The 22,342-nt window shown below is 38.5% G+C and overlaps 2 protein-coding genes across 2 annotated transcripts; one reads left to right on the forward strand and one right to left on the reverse strand.

Moving 5' to 3' along the window:
- Positions 1-617: 617 nt before the first annotated feature.
- Positions 618-15,144, forward strand: wdr75 (WD repeat domain 75). The gene is made up of 21 exons (XM_079464340.1): positions 618-801; positions 1,449-1,578; positions 3,550-3,615; positions 3,985-4,084; positions 4,475-4,599; positions 6,003-6,073; positions 7,500-7,616; positions 7,709-7,797; positions 7,885-8,040; positions 8,518-8,577; positions 8,660-8,775; positions 9,052-9,227; positions 9,727-9,878; positions 10,001-10,175; positions 12,476-12,570; positions 12,852-12,947; positions 13,143-13,312; positions 13,389-13,448; positions 13,540-13,680; positions 13,898-13,989; positions 14,125-15,144. The coding sequence occupies exons 1-21, from the start codon at positions 716-718 to the stop codon at positions 14,342-14,344; spliced, it is 2,493 nt and encodes an 830-aa protein (XP_079320466.1). The 5' UTR covers positions 618-715; the 3' UTR covers positions 14,345-15,144.
- Positions 15,145-15,622: 478 nt separating this feature from the next.
- On the reverse strand, positions 15,623-21,416 carry slc40a1 (solute carrier family 40 member 1). Its single transcript, XM_079464810.1, has 8 exons — positions 21,108-21,416; positions 20,930-20,997; positions 20,396-20,555; positions 20,134-20,249; positions 19,255-19,381; positions 18,666-18,914; positions 17,904-18,524; positions 15,623-17,709 (listed from the first exon to the last, which is right to left on the reverse strand). The coding sequence occupies exons 1-8, from the start codon at positions 21,139-21,141 to the stop codon at positions 17,396-17,398; spliced, it is 1,689 nt and encodes a 562-aa protein (XP_079320936.1). The 5' UTR covers positions 21,142-21,416; the 3' UTR covers positions 15,623-17,395.
- Positions 21,417-22,342: the final 926 nt, after the last annotated feature.

The following is a 22,342-nucleotide window of genomic DNA, read 5'->3' on the forward strand; positions in this document are numbered from 1 at the left end:
TGCACCTTTGTAATGAAGTTATTTTGTCTGTAAAGTAATGGCATTCAGCTTCTTTTGAAGACTTCACGTATTTTCTTCTTTCTTGCGTGTTAGATCTCACGAAATATAGTGAGAAGATCACATCAGTTCTTAAAAGAAAGTTTTAATATACGAAGAAATGATGAGTGAACGTCACGTTTCTGTTTTTAACTTTATCGGTAAAATTAAAGTCACATCAAATGTCACAATAAATGATGTGAGCGTTTACTAAATAGCTAACCGCTAAGCGGCAAACAAACAAAATGATATTTTAATTAATAAAATAAACAAATGTATTTTATAAACAAATGTATGTCATTGCTAAATAAATTAGAAATAATAAAAGTATGTTTTATCTTTTGCTTGTTCCTTTATTATTTTAGTTTAACCACACTTTCTTATGAGACATAAATTCCACCAGGGGGCGCACTGTGCTCAGAAAACGGAATCCAGTCATATCTCAGGAATTGTTTACTTATATACTTAAAATATAGAAGATTGGTAACAATCGTAAGTCACTGCTCAATAAAAATATATATTTAGAGTTTAGAAACACTTTATTATTATCGTTGTGTAACTGTACCGATGATGGACATCCGGGCCGCATGGTGGCGCTGTGCTCAAGTCTGTCGCTTCACTACATGCGAAGAAGAATTCTACGGTCAGCGGCCACATGTGAAAATTTAGCTACAGAAACATGGTGGAGAAGAGTGACATCCGCGTGGTGCGCTGCGGTGGTAGCAAAATAAATCTTAGAGCTCCGATCATCTCTTATGACTCAAGGTATCCGATTAATCTTATATCTGTTTTATATTTTTACTAACGTTACATAACTGTATGAACACTCGCGAACGTGAGGTCTGAAGAAAAGGTGCATGATCTGCTTCAACATTACATTTCGAATCTGGATACGTGGCTTTAAAGATCGAGTGACAAGTTTAATTGCATATGTCAGGGATGTCTTATTGTTTAAACCGTTGTTGAATCTCTGATAAATAAATAATAGAAATATCGCATACATGTTATGCGTTTCTTCTGGTTGTAATGGGAATTAAATAGGTTTTGATGGGAACTATCATGGGTGGGATGTTGTCTGAAGGCTGGAAACCAACAGAACATCATTAAATCTCACTGGAATATACCCAAGACACAAATCTCCTTAATAGAAACATTAGATTGTTTTGTTCCAACAGGGATGTTTTGAGGTATTCATAGACATATCTTTCATCCCCATTTCATCTGAAGCTGTGAATTATGATTCTACACAGATTAGCTTTATCAAAATCTTTTTTGATGAAAAAACGGATATTAGGATCCCTCCGGTTTTACTGCAGCATTGATGCTCATCCCAAGATGTTGTGTACAGTCTAATAGCAGAGGAAAAGCATATGCCACAGATTGTATTGTTTAAAGTTATCTTCTTGTTGCAGGTTCATATTGTGCACATCTGGAGATTTAGTAAAGGTCTACAGCACACGCACAGAAGAGTGGATACATACTCTGCAAGGCCACACCAACCAAATTACAGGCATCGCACTGAATCCTGCCAATCACCTACAGGTGTGTTTCACTGAGGTTCACTTTATAGACAAATGTGGGTCTTTGTTGTGTTTTACATTTCACAGTAGAGTCAAGTGGCTGAGGCTGATATGTATTGACTGAGTTCCTTTGCTCAGTCAATATCTAAATGCAGCTTTAGTATTTTATGTTATTAAAGTTGGATTCTAGAACTTAGTTTTTTTTGTCAGCCATCAAGTCAGTGTTGCATTTGATCAGTTCATAACCCTTACTGGGTAACATTACAAAAGGATTTATCTCTGTTTTAAAACCAGCTTTATTATAACTGGGGAAACGTATCCTGACAGCTGGACATGTTATTGTCAGATACTGTTCCCCTTGCGTTAAATTCATACTGCTGACTATCACACGGCAGAAAAGCATGGTAATATACACTCACCTAAAGGATTATTAGGAACACCTGTTCAATTTCTCATTAATGCAATTATCTAATCAACCAATCACATGGCAGTTGCTTCAATGCATTTAGGGGTGTGGTCCTGGTCAAGAAAATCTCCTGAACATTCCTCAACGGAATGTCAGAATGGGAAAGAAAGGGGTGATTTAAGCAATTTTGAGCGTGGCATGGTTGTAGGTGCCAGACGAGCCGTTCTGAGTATTTCACAATCTGCTCAGTTTCTGGGATTTTCACGCACAACCATTTCTAGGGTTTACAAAAAATGGTGTAAAAAGGGAAAAACATCCAGTATGCGGCAGTCCTGTGGGCGAAAATGCCTTGTTGATGCTAGAGGTCAGAGGAGAGTGGGCCGACTGATTCAAGCTGATAGAAGAGCAGCTTTGAGTGAAATTTCCACTTGTTACAACCGCGGTATGCAGCAAAGCATTTGTGAAGCCACAAATGCACAACCTTGAGGCGGATGGGCTACAACAGCAGAAGACCCCACCGGGTACCACTCATCTCCACTACAAATAGGTAAAAGAGGCTACAATTTGCACGAGCTCACCAAAATTGGACAGTTGAAGACTGGAAAAATGTTACCTGGTCTGATGAGTCTCGATTTCTGTTGAGACATTCAGATGGTAGAGTCAGAATTTGGCATAAACAGAATGAGAACATGGATCCATCATGCCTTGTTACCACTCTGCAGGCTGCTGGTGGTGGTGTAATGGTGTGGGGGATGTTTTCCTGGCACACTTTAGGCCCCTTAGTACCAATTGGGCATCGTTTAAGTGCCATGGCCTACCTGAGCATTGTTTCTGACCATGTCCATCCCTTTATGACCACCATGTACCCATCCTCTGATGGCTACATCCAGCAGGATAATGCACCATGTCACAAAGCTTGAATAATTTCAAATTGGTTTCTTGAACATGACAATGAGTTCATTGTACTAAAATGGCCCCCAAAGTCACCAGATCTCAACCCAATAGAGCATCTTTGGCATGTGGTGGAACTGGAGCTTCGTGCCCTGGATGTGCATCCCACAAATCTTCATCAACTGCAAGATGCTATCCTATCAATATGGGCCAACAACATTTCTAAAGAATGCTTTCAGCACTTTGTTGAATCAATGCCACATAGAATTAAGGCAGTCCTGAAGGCGAAAGGGGGTCAAACACAGTATTAGTATGGTGTTCCTAATAATCCTTTAGGTGAGTGTATGTCACACACATTAGAGCTTTCTTAATTTTTCAGAAGCATTGTGGAAAAGCATCTGATAGTAACGCTGCAAGCTGTCAGAATGTGTTCCCCCTGCTGTGACGAATTTATGAAATATTTAGGGCTTACATGTCAAAAAGTAAGAATTTGACCCGTGTTATTAAACTGGGGGGGGCAGTATCTGACTTAAACATAACCATTGCTAGCTATAGTTGTAGTTCATGGGCTATAGGAGTAATTTAGCTTTCTGAACATGCATGAGTCCTTAAAGATCCTGCTGTATTCAGGGATTGCCATGCTGTCTTCAAACTTAAATCTACCATTGTGTCTTTAATTTATTTATTCTTCTGCAGGTGTACTCTTGCTCAGCAGATGGCACTGTTAAATTGTGGGACTTCATTGATGGTATTCTTATCAAGGTACAGTATGTGTTCTGAAACACAAGGCTACTGTTTTAAAAACTTCTAGGGCTTTGACGGCTGTAGTTTTTGACAACCGTGTTGGTAATGGACAAATTGACCACGGTTGTTGGGAAATATACAGCATTATGTAAATAATATGTAAATAACATAAATAAATATATCAATCCTTAACGCAACTGGCATCATTATTACACTTATATTTGTCACAGTGTGCGATGTGCACTATACCGTTGGTGGCAGTTCACAACCGCCGTGGCACTTTACCATCACGGCGGTCCAGTTGTCACCGCCGCCGTCACAGCCCTAATAACTACACTAAATATTTTCATTCCTCTCATGTTGTCTTTTTAATCTTTTTTTGATCAGACGTTTGTCTTTGGATACCCTTTGTTTTCGTTATTTGTGTCCCGGAAACACGAGGGAGTCATTTTCCTGCACTGTCCTTTCGCTACCAAATCAGAAGATGGTATGTTGTTGTTTTTTGTTTGTATGTGTCAGGGTTTGCTAATAAACGCACATCGTTGTTTAGGTCTAATAATCAAAAAATGCTTCACAATAAAGTTTACTTTCACAAATCTGACCAGATTTAAAATGGGGCATTAGCCAATCTAATTCAATCTGAAGGTTTAAGCCAGCTCTTGCTTTTTTTTCCCTGTGTTCCGTCTGTAGATGAAACTATAGTGCAAAAAGCTTGTACCCATTAAACAGGAAACATGCCGACACCAACTTGTCAACATCCTTGAACCTTAGTACCATTTACTAGCATATCAAGTCAGCTCATGGAGTAAAAGGGCATGAAACTGTTATGGTCCACTGCAAGTATATATAACAAGGTTTATGTTTTTATTTTGTCCAGAGGCTTTCCAATTGATTGCCGTCCATCTCCCCAAGTCAGCAGAACAGGAAGTGGAGGTCAAAGAGCTCACAGCTGTTCTTTGTGATATCAGCCCAAATCCCAGCTGCACAGCTGTTGGCAGAGAGGTATAAACGTATTGATAATTACTGTCTTAGACTTGCACATGTTTATTCAACAGACACTTATATCTAAAGCGACTTGCAAAAGAAAGAACATGTAACATCTTCTTACTGAGTCAAAGTGTGTTCATTTTATCTAGATGGTTACAGATTTAATCATTTCATGTGTTTAATCTCATTGGGGTTTTAAAGTCACAGGACAGGACGTCATACTATCGCCAACGTTTAATAGCACACCCGATATAAACAGGAAAAGATAAAAGGTGTTGCCAAACTGTATGCTTCCTGCAACAATGTTATTGACTGAATACTGGCAATCTGGTGTGGAAGTATACACTTAAATGTAGTCATTTAGCAGACGCTTTTATCTAAAACAACTTATAAAGTGGAAAACAATAGATGCAATTTGTGCAACAAAAGAACAACGATGCATAGGTGCAGTAAAACCGGTCTCAGTTAGCCTACCACAGTATACAAAGCTAAGTTTTTATTTTATTTTTTGGGGGGGGGGGTGTTAAAGGGGAAGTGCATGCAAAAATAAAAATGTTCAAGTTATCATTCTCATGTCAATCAAAAGTTGTATATGGCTATTTATGCTGGGGAACACAAAAGAAGATATTTTGAGAAATGTCAAGACTTCTCTTATGAAATGCAAAGCAATGAATGATACAGTTACCAGATTTAGTTTGAAATATAGTGTTTCTCACAAACCTCTGTCTAGCTGAAAAGAGATACACGTTGAACTTATTCCTGTAATTTTCTATATGCATGTTTAAACAGTAGTTTGTTTGGCTGAGGTTTGTAAGCGTCAGAAATTCTAGGTTTGTTATGGTAAAAATCCACCTGCCAGCCTGCGTAGTCATTGCATTTGTCACATGGTTGATGTGGTACAGTAAACATGGTTTAAACCCCTGTTGGTTAATTAGTATGGCACAACACGGGTGTTATTTTTGTAGAGTGAGCTGTGCAGCCATGTTTTGGAATAACCAGTTGTTTTGGGGAGGTCATTACACATCATGACTTCAGATTTTTTTATGTGGCACGAGTACAGAAGGGCACAATGTGCACAAGCCGTGTGTTCATCCGTGCACAAGGACACAATGGAGATGGCTCATTCCTCACTCTGACCTTGCTGTTAATTCACCTGAAATTCAAAGTTATTTACCCGTTCTTGTGTTAGTCCAAAGCTATTTAACATTCCTTTTCGAACACGTATATAATATGTAATATAATATATTCTAATATTGATTCCCACTCTTACAGGGAATGTCAGTGGGGACTGAGGCTGTCCATCATTAACATGCATATTGCTTTTTTGTTATATCTGTATAAAACAATATACGGATGAATAATTGAGCTTTTATTTTTCTCATTAACAATTGATGTATTCTTGTTTATTGTGTTTTCAGGGTGAATATATTGCATCTGCCAAACACCTCAAACTTCACGTTTATTTCTTCAGGAAGCAGAGGACATACAGGTAATAAATACTGTATTTTGACTGACCTTCGTTAAGTTCAAAGCGCGTAAGAACGTGTCCAGCTCCACAGGTTATTTACGTAAAAACGGTTAAACTTGGAGCATTTAAGTAAAAGAAATAACCGTGCGTCAAGTCAGCTTTTTACAATTTTCATTGTTACAAAGCAGCTGTACAAGAAAAAATGACTAAGTAAAACATAAAAGGTTATGGAATTCAAAACACAGGTCAAATATCAGATACACAATAAATTCCTATATGCAGTGTTAATTAAATAAGACTACCAAATTCTAGCAGCCCCCCCGGCCAGGCAAAACAGTGCAAAACAGTATGCAAACGGTGGCGAGGAACCCAAAACTCCATTGGAGGAGAAAAAAAACCTCGGAGGGAAACCAGGCCTAACCAGGGGATTCCAGTTCCCCTCTGGCAAAAACTGCTGCCTCTGCACAAGCTCAACAGTGCTTGCACAACAAGGCAAAAATAAAAAAAATTAGATTTAAAATTATCATTAATAATCTAATAGTGGCTGAAGTTTTGTAGGGACGTCACTTCCTTCGTCCAGCATTTGTCAGGTCTAGGAATGGATTGCGCCCTGCCCGCTCCACTCTTGTAACCTTGGAACAATGAGACAAGACTGGCTGAGAGTAGAGTACTGTTCTGCACTCTTTGATGCAACAAATGCATCAGTTGTTATTGGAAGTGTCCCTGGTTCCGGTTGATCTAACTAGTGCAGCCTAGATCTTTGAAATACATATATTATGATAATGTAGTGTATGCAAGATTAAAAAGATGCGTCTTTAGTCTAGATTTAAACTGACAGAGTGTGTCCGCCTCCCGGATATTGCAGGGAAGACTGTTCCAAAGTTTAGGCGCTAGATAAGAAAAGGATCTGCCGCCTGCACTTGATTTTGAAATTCTAGGTATTACCAACTGACCTGACACCTGAGAGCGTAAAGGCACGTGATGGACTATAATACGTAAGAAGTTCTCAAGTAGTGAGGAGCTAAACCATGCAAGGCTTTATAGGTAATAAGCAAGATTTTAAAATTTATGCGATGCTTTATAGATAACCAGTGCAAGGTTGACAGAACCGGGCTAATATGCTCATACTTTTTTGTACGTGTAAGAACTCGAGCTGCCGCATTTTGGACCAGTTGGAGTTTTTGTAATAGGCCTGCAGGGCAACCACCTAATAGTGCATTACAGTAATCTAGTCTTGATGTCATAAAGGCATGTATAAGCTTCTCCGCATCTGATGATGACAGCATATCACGTAATTTGGATATATTTTTGCGTATGTGTCTTCTCTCGCAACCCCGTAAAAACAAGTACACAAATGTGTCATAAGGCTGAGAATGAGGATTATAACAGATTTTCTTTTTCAGTCACAGAACTGTTTATTTAATTGACTTCTATCTTCTCTTTCTAGCTTTTCTCTAAAGGCAACAGACAAGAAAATGGCAAGAAATACGTTTACGTGCGTTGCCTGTCACCCAAAAGAAGACTGTATTGCCAGCGGTCATGAAGATGGCAAAATCCGTTTATGGTGAGAGATGAGCGCTGCATTTCTTCATATTTCCTTCATGTGCGTGATCTGAATGAATAAAGCCACACTGAACTGTTTTTTCTGTTCTGCAGGAGAAACTTCAATAATAAGAAAGAATGGACACATTCTACCATGCACTGGCATCACAATGCTGTCAACTCTTTGTGTTTTACCTCGGAAGGTAATTTTGGGATTGTCTTTTTGCTTTTTACCACTAGGGGTGTATGTTAGCTCTTCTGACAGCATGCTGTCGTCACTGTCTCTCTAGGTACTAATCTGTTGAGTGGAGGCATTGAGTCCGTGCTTGTCCAGTGGCACTACGGGGGCGACAAAAAAGAGTTCCTGCCCCGTCTCGGAGGATCGATTTTACACATATCTGCATCATCCGATGGCCAGTTGTTCTGCACATCTCATTCAGACAACAGTACGTCTTGGGAAGAAGAATCTATAAGAACCTGTCAAGAATATGTTATATATCACTCCATGATCAGAAAGATTATTTTTGCATAATGAAATTCATAGCTGTCTTTAAAGAATCATAAACAAATATATATGTTAATACGAACATCCGGTCGCCTTCTTACTAATTGATTGACAAAAATATTTTTTGCAGTAAAATTTTATATATTAAGTATTTTTATGCATTTAATTTATTTGAATGCTAGCAACAACATATGTTATTGAAGTTAGTGTACTTAATATTTTCTGTCTTTATTGCCTTAAATGTATCTCTTTAATACTTTTTTAGGTAATTATGTAATGATTTTATTTGTTTTATATATTTATAATGTGCTGTTTTGTTGTGCTTTTCACTTAACACCAGGCTTTGTGCATTAGATACTTCATATTGCTATATATTTAATATTTGTCTAATATCAGACTTTTTTTGGTTTCTCTTCAGAAATCACAGTTATCGAAAGCAGTCTCAAAGTGTCTGGGGTCATTCAGGGCTTAGTCAAAGGTTTGTACAGTGTTTTATTGTTTTAGATTCCATAACGTGGGCAATAAAGGTTAATTCCTTCCGATGTCCTTGATGGTTTCAGGAGATGAAGTTTTGACCGATCTAATGATTGACCCGCGCAGTAAATCTCTGGTGCTGAACGGGAAACCGGGTCATCTGCAGTTTTACTCCCTTCTGCGTGACAAGCATCTCTTCAATGTAAGTCTGCTGCTGTCGATACTGTGACGTTCTTTGCTTTAAGAAGCCAACATTTGTCAAAAGTGCATATAAGAGCAAGGACATGGAGAAAGGGGAAAGTGGATGTTACTACTGGAAAGTGTTTGATCATGTGTACAAAGACACCACTTGTTTAGTTAAAATTCAGCTGACTCAAGTAAGCAGTGGTCATGTGAGCTTGGGGCCTCTTCATGTGAAACCTTGTTCTTCATATTTTATCTGTGGTTTGCATAACCGCGTGTCTTTCTGCATTTACAGCTGGATATTGTGCAGCAAGAATATATTTATGAAGCCGGTCTGGATCAGTTTGAGGTGGTCAAGGCGGCCTTCGACGTAAAAGGCTCTTGCCTCGCTACAGTGGAGCAAAGGGGGCAAAAGTCCTCCGCTCTAGAGATTTTCCTCAAATTATGGGCTTTTGATGAGCAAACACAAAGGTATTCATCCCCACATTGGATTCGGATTAAGATTCGTTCCTAGATAATTTCATTGTGTTGCTATTTGGAGAATTCCACAGTATTTGCAATAGGTGAATGTTTTACAATAAAATGAGAAGTCAATATTGTAAATGTTAGCAATGCGAATAAACAATTCACTGAACACAGACTTGAAGGGATACCTTGCTGGGAACAACAATAGAAACCCGTTACCAAAACTCTAATGGTTTCCATTGAAATACCATTATGATCTATTCACTTTTTCTATTACAATCATTACAACATGTATTTTTTGTGGTGTGTTTTGGGGATTATTCCAATATGATTAATCTGCTTGTTAACACCCCACCTATAAATCCATCAAATACCAATAGACACGTTACAGCTTCCATTAAAATCAAAACCGATCTTTTTTAATTGTAATTTCTTTAATGGATTATTTTTTCCCAGCAGGGATGATTTTATTTCTGAACTGTAACACACTTTTCCGCCCCTTTAGTTTCGTCCTGAACACCTCCATTGCTGCCGCCCACGAGGATCAGATTATATCCATGTGCTTTAGCTCTTCTGAGGAGACCACCATGCTGGTGACCACAGCCAAAGACTGCCAGTTTAAAGCATGGGTGCAGGGGTCCGAAGCAGACACGCAACGTGAGCCGCACACTGTAGACATTTGCATGAGTGTTAATGTTGGAACGAGAAGTCTGACCTGAAGGTTCAAGAGTGAATGTAGACATACCTGTCTCACCACAATATTTCCATTCTTGTTGCAGAATCCTTCTGGTCATGTGATTTTGTGGGTAGCTACCATAACCTAAGGCCCACAAACTGCAGCTTTTCAGCTGATGGCTCTCTTCTGGCAGTGAGCTTCCAGGAAGTAGTCACCATATGGAGTCCAGAGACCTGGGAGCTGCTCTCTACCCTGTGCCAACCACCTGGAGAAATAAGGTGTGGACCTTTTTCCTAACCGCTGAGGGTATTGCTGATGTCAATACTTTGACTAACCTCATGTGAAGGGATCGCAGGATTTTTGTCTTCAAGTTTTCGCTATAGGCGTTTTCAAAGGCTGTGTAGTCATTTACTCACCCTCTTGTCATTTCAAACCGGTATAACTTAAAAGCACAAAACACATAAAGAACCAAAAGAAGGTATTTAAAGAAATGTTGGTTAACGAAACAACAGTGGCACCAGTTCACTTCTATTGTATAGACAAAAAACAATCCAAATGTGTGCCACTGTTGTTTGGTTACCGATATTCTGCAGAAAGTCGTACAGGTTTAAAATGAGAAGAGGATGAGTTAGTAATGACAGAATTTTTGTTTTGGATGAACCGTCCCTATAGGTCCTTTAAAATATACAAAAATGTGCCCAAAAATGTTTTTTAGATTATTTTTAATTTGTTGCCCCACAAAAAAGTCCTACTGCGGGACAATGATGTTATCAACTGGTAATACCTTCTTTGTGTGTCTGTTGATCTTATTATGCAATAAGTAAAAAGCAAACAAAAACTAGACTGCTCATTAGAATGAACGAGTCAACTTTGTCATTGTCATGGCGGTCATTGTGTTATTTCTTGTGCACAGGAATAATCAAGTACCAGCTCAGTTTTCCACAGTTCAAATGTTTGTGTAATTGATAGGGCTGTAACAATATATCATATTTAAAGTCGGCATGAAATTAAACGTGATCGTTCTTATTGTTTTACACAGCGGTGAAGTATTTATTATAAATTATTAATGCGTGCACATCTCTTTTTTTTTTTATTCATTTGTACTTGTAATCTTTTATCCAAAATGTTGTCCTCCTCCCCCTCTCGAAACGACCTCTCATCACTTCTGGTCACAAGGATTGGCAAGAGGGCGGGGCTGCAATGACTGACAGATTGCAAACTGGGGTTCAAATCTTTCACTTTTTAACGATCAATCAGTTGTCGGTGGATGATATATAGTCCCGATGATATATAGTTTTTTTCTCATTTCAGAAGACGTTTCACTCGGGTACACGTCACGATACAGAAAAAAAGACAATTGTTTCATGCCGACTTTAAGTTATGTATCACAGAGCTTTTGTGATCCCCTTATCTATCCATTAAACCTATTAGATGTGTCAACACATGATGTGTCAACACATGATTTTAATCATGTAAATTTGATCCTAATTTCCAAGTTCACAGGGTTTAGCTTTTTGTACACTGTTAAAAGAGACACATAAAAGGACCATTTTTATTATACGTGACTGACCTTTTAAGTTTTCATACGAAAGGTTCAGGTAAACGTAAAATGTTGTCAGTTCAGTAGCAAGTTTTATTGACATAATTCCAAAACATAAACAACTTTTATTCAAATTTGACTTGAAGTTTTAACATTTTGAACAAATGTTGTGATACTATCTTGATCGTGTGTTTTATCAAATGAATCGTGAGCTGAGTGTATCGTTGCACCCCGTGTCAGTCATGCTTGCTTTATGCTGCATTTGCAGTTTAAAGACTAATGTAGCAGTAGTTTCTGCTTTCCCATGGTTGTTCAGATGAATGTTAACACCAGGTCCTGCGGTTGAATAGTAGAAACATGGTGATTTAAGCTTTTAATTGTTAGCCAGAAAGACTCATGGAGCTGTCTGTGAGCCAGTCACTGGAGGGTCAGTGAGGACAAAGTTTTACTCCATCATTGTGTGGGAATAAAGGAAGTTCAGTAGGTGCAGCTGGCGTGGATCTCGAGCATTACTTTCCGTCAACAAGTGCTCTCAGTTCTGCCTTTCTTCACTTTTTAAGAAAGTGGAAATCGATTAACTTAAGATTCACTCAGCCAATGAATTTGCGTTTAATCATTTTACTGTCACATATTTACAAACTGAATGTTTAACAGACTGTTACATTTGATAAAAGTGACTGCAGGATGTCTGATGTACCGTGATGGATAATTGGATTAATATGGGATTTCAGTAAGCGACATTCTTTGCATTGACTGCTGAGTCATTAAAATGTGGCAGTGTTGTTATGTCGTGCTGAAAGATAAAATGTCTTGTCATTATGAATCCATCTAGTTTATGTACTTTAAAAGAATTTTTCACTTTTTATTTGCCTTATTTTTGTTGCGTCATCTTGGTTTTCGATGTACAGTATGGTAAGCTGTACTTATCGCATTGAGACTAATCTAGTAAAATATGTGTAAAATAAGAGACGCAGTTCTGGCTGATCTCGGTGGTCTTGGAAAAAGAAAAGACTAAAGGCAACACCTTTGATCCAACAGGGACCTTTGTTTCGGACGATTAAGCTGCTCCAAATACCTGCTTGGCACCACCACCAAGAACCTTCTCTGCTGTTGGAACCTCCTCACTTGTGCATGTATGTGCTCACTACAGTTTATATTTGTTTAAATCTGTATTTGCAATTGCTTTAAAAATGTTTTATTACATTCTTAAGTTGAATGACTCCCCCTTATAGGTCACCTGTGATACATTTGTGTAAACAAAACACTTTTTTCATGCAAAATAGTTTATTTTGCACCCATAATGCACCGAAAGAGCAAATCATTTTGGATGAATTACTCCTTTAACTGTTAAGATTTGTTTTTACATTTTATTTTGTGTGGTCAGTGTTGAATGACAGATCTCTTTGGTTCACAGTGGAGTGGTGCACTTCTTTAGATGTTTGGACGTTGCTGCCTGATCCCCTCTCTGAAAACGTGGCTGCGTTTTCATACCAGCCTACACATACAGACCGTAAGTATTTGCTGGAGTTCGTTGCCAGTTTGACCTATTTTGCATCTCCTCAGCATTTGCCTCAAAATGTAAATATTCTGTGTTACACTACAACTTAACGCTGAGCAAATGTCTATTTCTTTAAATTTGATCTTATTTTCAAACACGAATGTCACTCGCAAGCTGCTTTTAATTTATTCTCTGGTATATGTACAGTGTTTGTTTTCAGACCCAGCGAGCCCCGGCCTTTATTTACTCATAAGTCCGTGTGCTCGGGTAAGGTGCATCGCGCCGTCTTTGTTCCCCGGGAAGAGCTGTTGGCCAGATGTGATGAAGGTTCCCAGTGGCTCAACAGATCTCAACTGTACTTTCTCAGCCAAGACATGGTACATCCGAGATACCGCTTATCTTCAGATGCTTTTGTTAATATGTGATATTAAACTGACTGCGTTCGGTTCTCAGGATTTATTGACCTTCAGCACGGCAACAGAAGACGACAGGATGTTGGCTACGAGTAAACGGGTACAGCTTTTAATGTCACCCTGCTGTCCTTTATGTTGTGGTATTTTGAGTCCTCTCACTGGACCTTCTAACACTTGTCTTTCTGGTACAGCTGGTGGTTGATGATAGTGTTGCTGTGACTCCATTTTACCTGCTGTTGGGCAAACATAGACAACAGCAGGAGAAACCCAATACATCAAATCCTGTGACTGGCAAACCTCAGCTGCCACTGGGGTCAGTCGCCATCAAAGAGGTAAGACCATAAAGATAAAACCCATCATGGATATAATGAATCATCTGTATCGTCATCAACTGTAAAAGCATCTGTTATATAGCGAACACGACCATGTTGTGATAATTTTATTATTGAACATTTAACACGTTTGAAAGTTTAATATTTTGTAAAGCTTTCATGTACCATTATAAATGAGTATAACATTTCCTTTGCTTGAATGTTTCTTTTGTTTAAGTTGTTACACACGGCAGCTCACGTTTTGCCGGCCGCTTCGGTCCTGTGCTCACTGTTTGTCAGCTCCCTCCTGATCTCCAATACTGGAGTCCGGTAAGACGGCACTCGGTTCATTGTGTAGATGAATTGCCATCATAGATATTTTGAACTCTATATACTTGAAGTTAACTGAAGTAGAAAAACCAGCTTGTCTGTTTCCCTTCCCTGTTTTTGATGCTTCATTCTTAGAGAGGAAACGGATTCTTCAGAGCAGGAAATGGACAGTGAGAAAGAGGAAGAAGACTCTGAGGAGGAAATAGAGGCGTTTGACAGTCAGCAGGAGCTCAGAGCTCAAGGTTCTGTGGACGAGGTGACACCGAAGCTTTCCAAAGCAAAAGACAAAGAACTGAGAAAAGTCAGAAAAACTGACTTTAGTTGGATGACTGGCCTCATTGACTCCAAGTCATGATGTTGCAATTTCACAATATAAATAAATGCTTCAGCTCTATTTAGATACAGAAAGATGTGTGGTGGGTTAACTATTGTTTATTCAGGCCGCAGTCTACCTTCAGTGGTTTATTCTGAGGATTTTCTAGGGAATTTAGGAACGGGAATGCTCTTTTGTAACTGAAGTTTAGTTTAATGTTCAACCTGCCTACGCCAACGATAATGTATAAAGAACCTTTTAAACAATGTATAATGATGTTTTGACATTTTATTAAGGAATTATTGTGAAACTTTTTTTGATAAACATTTTAACCCCTTCAAACATTTATTCTTTACTATTTTATAAAATTATTTAACAGAAACTGAAAAATTACTTTTACAAAGTGTGTGCAAACTAATCGTTCTGTCGGTGGGACCAGATGCTTTAAATTCGTACTTTTTGACAGTGCTTTGAAGTTCTCAGGGCAGGTTATTACTGTCATTCTAAGACCGACTCAAGGTCATTATTTACTTCAGTTCTGACTTTTTATCCTAATCTCTCTCCTACACGCACCACACAGATTGAACGCTGTTTCCAACAAAAAAAATCCATGTATCAAAGGTCATGATGGTTATATGGTCTTCGACTGAGGACCAGCATATCCTACATGTGTTTTGCAATATTATAGATTTTAAACAGCCCGCATGGAATATACAGATTTTGAAGAAAGATCAGCAAAGGGATTTCAACGAAATTAGTTGAGACCAATATCACAGCTAAAATATTGTTAATACACTTTTACATTTTAAATCGTTAAGTTAATAAAAAAGATATGTAATTTTAAATTGTATTTTCATGAATAATTTGAGATTTATAAACTGATTTCAGAGTATGTGTTTCAGTACATTAGTTTACTATTACAGAACAAATGAGAGAATGTCTTATCTGGATTAGTGCATCTAGATTTCTAGTTCTAGCAAAGTAGACGTTGAACTTCAGCTGAGCTTTGCACCCACTTTTTGAGGTTATTGTGTCTCTTACTGGTCCTAAATACAACATGAAGTTGTCTGTTTTAGTTGCATGCAAACCTAAGATCTCAACCCAGTAGATTGCTTTATTTCTGTCATCCACTTGTTTTCAAGTGAATCATTGTCGATGATGAATTATAGTTAACAAAGACTCCACGAAAGCTTTCAAAGTAAGTGACCAGCAAACACGTCTCAGGAATTTGACCCTGTACATTGCTGGAACCGTTCCAGAAATCACTTTCAGCCGGATCATGCTAAAGTGGTCACTTGCAATCACTGAAACAGTGCATTTGATGTAGATGTTTTTATTTTCGTTCGAACAAAAGTGTTTCACTACAAGTCTTGAGCTTTCTGTTCCCTCTGAAGGAGTGTGAACAAGCATTACACAAAGGGAGCAAAATCAATGTGCTCCCTTGAAAAATGCTTGCTTTAGTTTCTGTTACATTCAACTGGTATTGGTATGAAAATTTAAACAGTGGTACGTTTTGTAATTTCTTAACGGGAAAATCTTGTTTGTCATACAGAGGAAAAAACACAAGAATATAAAAAAGTACAGCTGTAAATAAGGCTTCATATTCACAAAGATATACGATGTATCGTGCACTGACAGAATGCACACAATACATTTTCATTTCAAATTATTGATTTTGAAAAAGCTTTGTGAGTGGCTCAGGAAATCTATTTTCTTGTACAATATTAAGCATCAATGCTGGGGATCCACTTGGCACCTGTTTAAACAGCTGCACTTCATAAAACCAACAAATCGTCCACTTTGACTGAGTCACAACCTTCAACAGTGGACTGAAATTTAGGTGGAGACGTGCTGATGTCCAATGTCAATATTGTACAACCGCTACAAAATTTCTCGTGTATGTCAGACCAACTGTGGTATTCAAATGGTTTTAGTGGCACGAGTGTAAAGTTTGTGGCTTTGAGGTTGGCTGGAGCGTGCAGTACCAAGTGTCACCAATTCCCAAGCTTGTTTTTGGAATGTTGAAATAATTAGCATATGGATTTGAATGTAGGAAAATCGGAGGTGCGGTGTCTCTGAGGGCATTAGGAATCACTAGGACAAGGGCGGTAGAGTTTTAAGTGCGAGCACCTGGTGATCAAAATCCCATTTTTGTTGTTTTGAGGCAGGTACAGTTAGAATCTTGACCAACAAATACCAAGATCTGATGCTGAACTACAAGAAAGAAAATATCTGAATTCCTGCCAGACATTGAGTGTGGAGGAACTCGCTGAATATTGTGCAAACGTTATAATACCTGAAGTTTGTTGTTACGCTTATCATTAATGGACAAAATTATAATCATGTAAAGTGCTAGTGTGACAATCTATAAAGATTAGAAAAATGTGCTAAAATCACTTTCAAATCAAACAGGATGAAAGAATAAAATATAGTATTATAAAAATTGACTTTGCGGCGGCTCGAGAAAATCAGCATCTGCGTCTCAATGAATGTTCACCCCAGCAATATTTGGAATGTAACCCACGAACGCTGTAATTCCCTAACTTCCAAAATCACTTCCACTTTGGTTACAAACTGTATGTCTGCATAGCTTTTGTTTAGATATAGCACCACCAAAGCTTAGATACGGAATACTGACTACAGATCTTTAAATGTATAATCATATCTGAATAACTAATATACTCCGAATAACTATTAAAGAGACTCATTGCTTGCAAAAAGGAGGAAATACAAAACTACTCATGCATTACAAAACCTGCATGCCCATTCTGAAGGTTAACTATGATAATAATAATAAAAAACTATAAAATACGTCAAAGTAGAATAAATATGCTTGGTTCTGCTTTGGAGCTTTTACAAGCGTTATTAAAGCGAGAACCATATTTTCAGGCATGGCTTGCTTTTTTATACCTCTTCGACAGCTTCCGCTCAATAAGCTGTACTGTAGTTTCTGACTAAGAACTTCTGTATCTTTGTTAATTCAGCTTACGGCTACTGCAAGAAGCAAATGCGTGCTTATTAGTAAAGCATTTGGAATAAATTCCTGGTGGGGTAAAAACCCAGCGCACAATACTCTTGAGTCTCTTTAGAGAGTTAGACGGAGTTTGGAAGTGAGGGAATATTGGGGTCTGGCTTTTCCTCGGGTGAACAGAAAAGGAAAAGCCGACTCCGAAGGCTTTTATAGGCGAACCTGAAATACATCATATGTCCCATGGCAACAAAGGAAACCGAGATGATGACGAGAAGACCGAAGGCCTCTGAATTCGGTGCGAGAATGACCATGATGAAGTGCAGAAGATCGAGAAGATAGTTCATAGAGTTCTGAACGCCGTTGATGATTCCTCTCTCCGACTCGATCACATTCTCCTGGATCAGTTGAGTCACGGTCAAGTCAAAAGACCAGAGACCTGAAAACAATTCATGAAAATGAATCCAAAGTCACGTAAGAATTTACAGCAGCACACGATTGTCATGCTTGGGTCTCAAAGGTTGGCTTCACAGCTGATAAAGAGATTCCGATATTACCACCTTCCTCTCACGATAATGTACAAAAATTTGAAAAATTATTAGTGTTTTTCCTGTTGGTTGCTCATTTACTTACCGACTCTAGCAGTAATAACACCAGCGAAGAGCAGACTGACGGACATATAGGACTCGATTTGGGGGGCTTCCTCAGACATGGTGGAGTTGATCTGGATGGCGGAATCTATGATATCGATCTCAAGCCGAGAAGCACTGTCTCCGAACAGATGTCTCATAACGTCTTTGAAGGGTGAGACGCTGAGATCAAAGGGGCTGCCGGGAGCAAAGACGGATGCCACACAGAGCAGGAGGCAAGACAGCTGGACAACTCCAGCGATGAAACCCGTTCTGATCAGGCCACACTTCTTTCTGATCCAAGTGAAGGCAACCGTTCCACAGATCCCGGATATAGCCGAAGCTCCCATGAGCAGACTGAGCACAGATCCATTTAAGCCCTGAGTGTACGCGTAGCCCGTTGTAATGCAGTCGAAACCCAGCACAGTCATGTAGAGGAAAGCCAGAGACATGCCAGCGAAGAAAATGGACTGATTGTAGTATGCAACCCAGCCATCTTTTAAGGTACGGAGCGGCTCTCTCATTTGATAGCACCAACCGGCCTTCTTCTCTGCGATTTTCTTTTCTTCAACGGTTTCGTTCATGAGCTGCGAGCCTTCAGCTGGACCTTCGGTGTTTCCAATCTCTGCAACATTGAAATGGGAAACAAATAGCATTGAATCAGGGAGTAAAAGAATATGAAATTCATTTTGCAATGGCTTAATCATTTCAGTTTTGTTTTGAATAACAATGTGAGAGCAAAGTTTGGGCTGCGTTCGATATTCACCTTTTTGTATGTTGAGATGCTTCAATTCTTGGTTGTCACTGTCCTTGTGTCCAGTCTTTATGGCCAAAGCTGGAGTCTTCTGATAAACCTTCCAAAGCAGAAAGTACTCCAAGCACATGGAGAACAGATTCCAGCCCGAGATAAAACCACAGCCCATGAAATGAGAACCGAATGCCATTATCTGGCCCACCAGCATCGGAGCCAGAATGTTGGTCAACTGGTCGATTATTCTGACAGTGGCATTCATATCTATCCAAATACAAAAATCAAAGTATCTTTAGTAAAATGTAAAAAAGAAAGACTTTTCTACACAAATGAGAAGCTTGTGATTTAGTTTTTATGGATTTTATTTAGGTAACTAAGTTCATTGAGTGCATTAAGTTGAGGAGTGACAGCTGATGCAAGCACTCTATAAAGATAAGACGCTTGATGGTGACAGCTGAGCAGTTGTAATGTATTTTATGAGCTTTTAAGACTAGATGACATGAGAGTTAAATACAGAAAAATGCACATAATAATGATGTTCAAAGCTCAAAGGTGGAAGGTGATTGTCTATATTATGAAGATTTAAAATTATGGAAATTCCGACCTGCTAAATTGCTCCGATCATCTCCGGCCACCACCACCACCCAGTCCCTCTGGATGGTGATGGACATAGCTGTGCTGGCCAGGTTAGCAATGTTAGCGAGGGTGATGACCATAATGTAGCATGTTGTCTGAAATGCAACAAATATGGAATTAGGATATCTTATTAAAACAAAAAAAATATGTTTTGTTCTTCACGCACAGTCCAGAACATCAACAGTTGACTCCCATGTGCTTTTCTCGACCTCAGTGACTTAAAACAAAGAGCAGGTTTTGTTTGCTATTGTGTCCTTAAAATTACAACTTTCAACCCTTTTAACAGAAGACTCAAAGACTAATATTGACCAAACATAGTTTCTGTTCATGTGACAACCCTTGGATTTTGCTGACGTTTCATTATCATTTGTTAGGGAGGTGTTGTGTTTCACCACTGTGGAGAACATGAACTTAAGTTGAGGTCATGAAGAAAAATTGGGGGGAGGGAGACTCTCTCTGACTGAATCGGCATTACCTCTTATTTTTGTTATTGTAAAATTGTAAAGATGCTTGAAAAACCCCAGAGTAACAGTAACGATTTTAGACCTTACAAACTATAAGAACATTTGAAATGACATTTAAAAGGGAAATATCACAAAAAGACTTGGTGCATGTGGACATTGCATTTTACGATAAACTGAAGTTCCTTCCTGATGTGTGTTTCTAACAAAGAAACCATTATGTACCACTAAGAACTATAATAACAACAATACAATTTGACTGTTAACTTTTGGCTGTAAACCGTTAGAGCGCCAATATGGCCAAACAGAGACTAGTTAGACCAGCCAAAACCACCCAATATAAACAAAATAAGTCGGGCTGTTTTTAGAAGGGTTAAGATACTCACCAGCAACCATCCACTGTACATGCTAGAAAGCTGTTCTTTAAAATGGAAAACAACCATCAGCAGTACTCCACAGAGAATCACAGCACTGTTCTGCACAACCAAAGACTTCTGTGCCACTGAAATGAAAAAACAACACCCATAAACTTAAAAGAAAATGAAGAAAGCAAATAAGACTATACTCGTGTATGATGTTGCACAATAAACATCTTGAAGTGGTTGCAGGTAGTTTTCCACGATGAAGGGCATAACATGCCTTGTTTACCTTTAAGTCTGGCATTTTTGTCAACCCAGTCACCAATAATAGCACCCAGCAAGAGGACGGACCCCGCGACCACCAGTCCATACACGGCCGTGAGGAGTAAACTATTGCCATAGAGCTCCACCAAAAATACAGCCACAGCGAAATTCCACATGCGATCCCCCTGTAATGAACAACAATAATATTCAAAGTGTGACATACATTTTTTTATATTTTAATTCATGCCAAAGATTCATGCGATATTTTGCAGCTTAATAATATTTACATCAGTCATTTTTAATAAACATCAAGAAACGAAATGTGCTTAAACTTCTAAATACATAATTCATAATATATAATTAACAATAAAACACGTCAATAATTGTAAATACATTTAAAATAATTGTTTTTATTAATAATAAACCTATACATAATATAAAGCAATTACAAATAAAGCAACAAACATACGTAATTTTTTGTTTATTTTGTTGTTTCAGTGACTTTTGTTTTGACAGCCCATACCTGTCAAACCCAGATCTAAAACGAACGCGCTCTTACCCAGGTTGACAGCGCATGTCCAAGGTAAATGAGGAATTTCGCAGACGTGAAGTACTGACAGAATCTTTCTGAAGAAACACAATTCAAAATATCTTATTATTTTTGTTCTGGACAAGCAAAAAGGCGCCGTTTTCCTTTTATGTAACAACGTGTAATGTAGCCTTTAAATGCAACTTACCACAGCAAGGTTTCTTAGATGCAGCTTTGTCCATTGCGGCTTATATATATGTCGCTTCGTTTTGTTCGGCTATATTTATCAGGATTGAAATTCCTTTGTAGAGTTAAGGATAAACGCAAAACAAATCTTTCTGGCAGATATTCCCTCGCAAAAACACGAATTTCTCTTTTTTCCCCTCTCCGTACTTAGCTATCACTGTAGCTGAAGTTGGAGAGAAATAAACGCGGATAAACACCTAAATGTGTGAGATTAAATAATCGCCGAAAGCGCTGTATGCGCGCGCACAGCTCCACAGCGCTCCGTGTTTACGAGACAAACCGGACGGGGCTGAAATATATGGGCTGAAATACAGGCTCCTCCCCCTTTCAACAAAGAGATAGCCGTGACACAGCAACATATGCAATAACGCAAACTCATCTGACGAGGGCGAGTTCTTGAATCTGTTTCATGAATGCATTTGATACACAATCTGTCTTCAAAGCTTCGTCTCAAGCTTCATTGCTTCAACGCCTGCTGATCAAATCACTAGAAATTATAAGGGTTTCTATTACTATAATTATGAAATGATCATTTATACGATTTACAATATTGTGACTGACCCAATAAATGTTTTGCTTAAGACACAGACCGAATATGTGAATGGCACACTTCTGGATGATACTAGCACAGTATGCACTTCAGACAGCATTGTATTTCACTTACGGTATCTTCACCTGGAGATGACTGAACCACAGCTTATCTGTCTCAGAAATGTTATTTTCACAATGATCAGGTTGAAGATGATAATATAGTTTTAAACATTGCAATTTCATCTAGCAGATAAAGGAGTTTTCTTCTTGTTGTTCTGTATTGGAGCATTGACAGCTGTTTCCCAACAACTTGGCTGTCCTCTTCCCGATTACATCCAGATCCATTCTTTTCAGGCCAAGGCTCATATCGTGAGCGTGAACGAAAGGGCTTAACAGGGAGGCAAACATAACTTTTGCAGACATGTAGTGTTTGTCCAGACAGGTAATGTATGTCCAGTAATGTATATTATGGTGAAATTATTTTGCCCAGCACAGTTAGTTTAAAGAAAGGCTGTGGGTTTTTTGTGTGCTACTTACTCCAAAAAAACTACAGAGTGGAATTTTAGTATTTTATACTTTAATATTTATGCTATAAAATGCATAACAACGCAATGCTCAGTTTGACACTGTCTATGCTGAATGTCACGGTGAAAGCAATATCAAGAT

This window comes from Barbatula barbatula (assembly GCF_947034865.1).
Source record: "Barbatula barbatula genome assembly, chromosome: 9".
NCBI classification, from domain to species: Eukaryota; Metazoa; Chordata; class Actinopteri; order Cypriniformes; family Nemacheilidae; genus Barbatula; species Barbatula barbatula.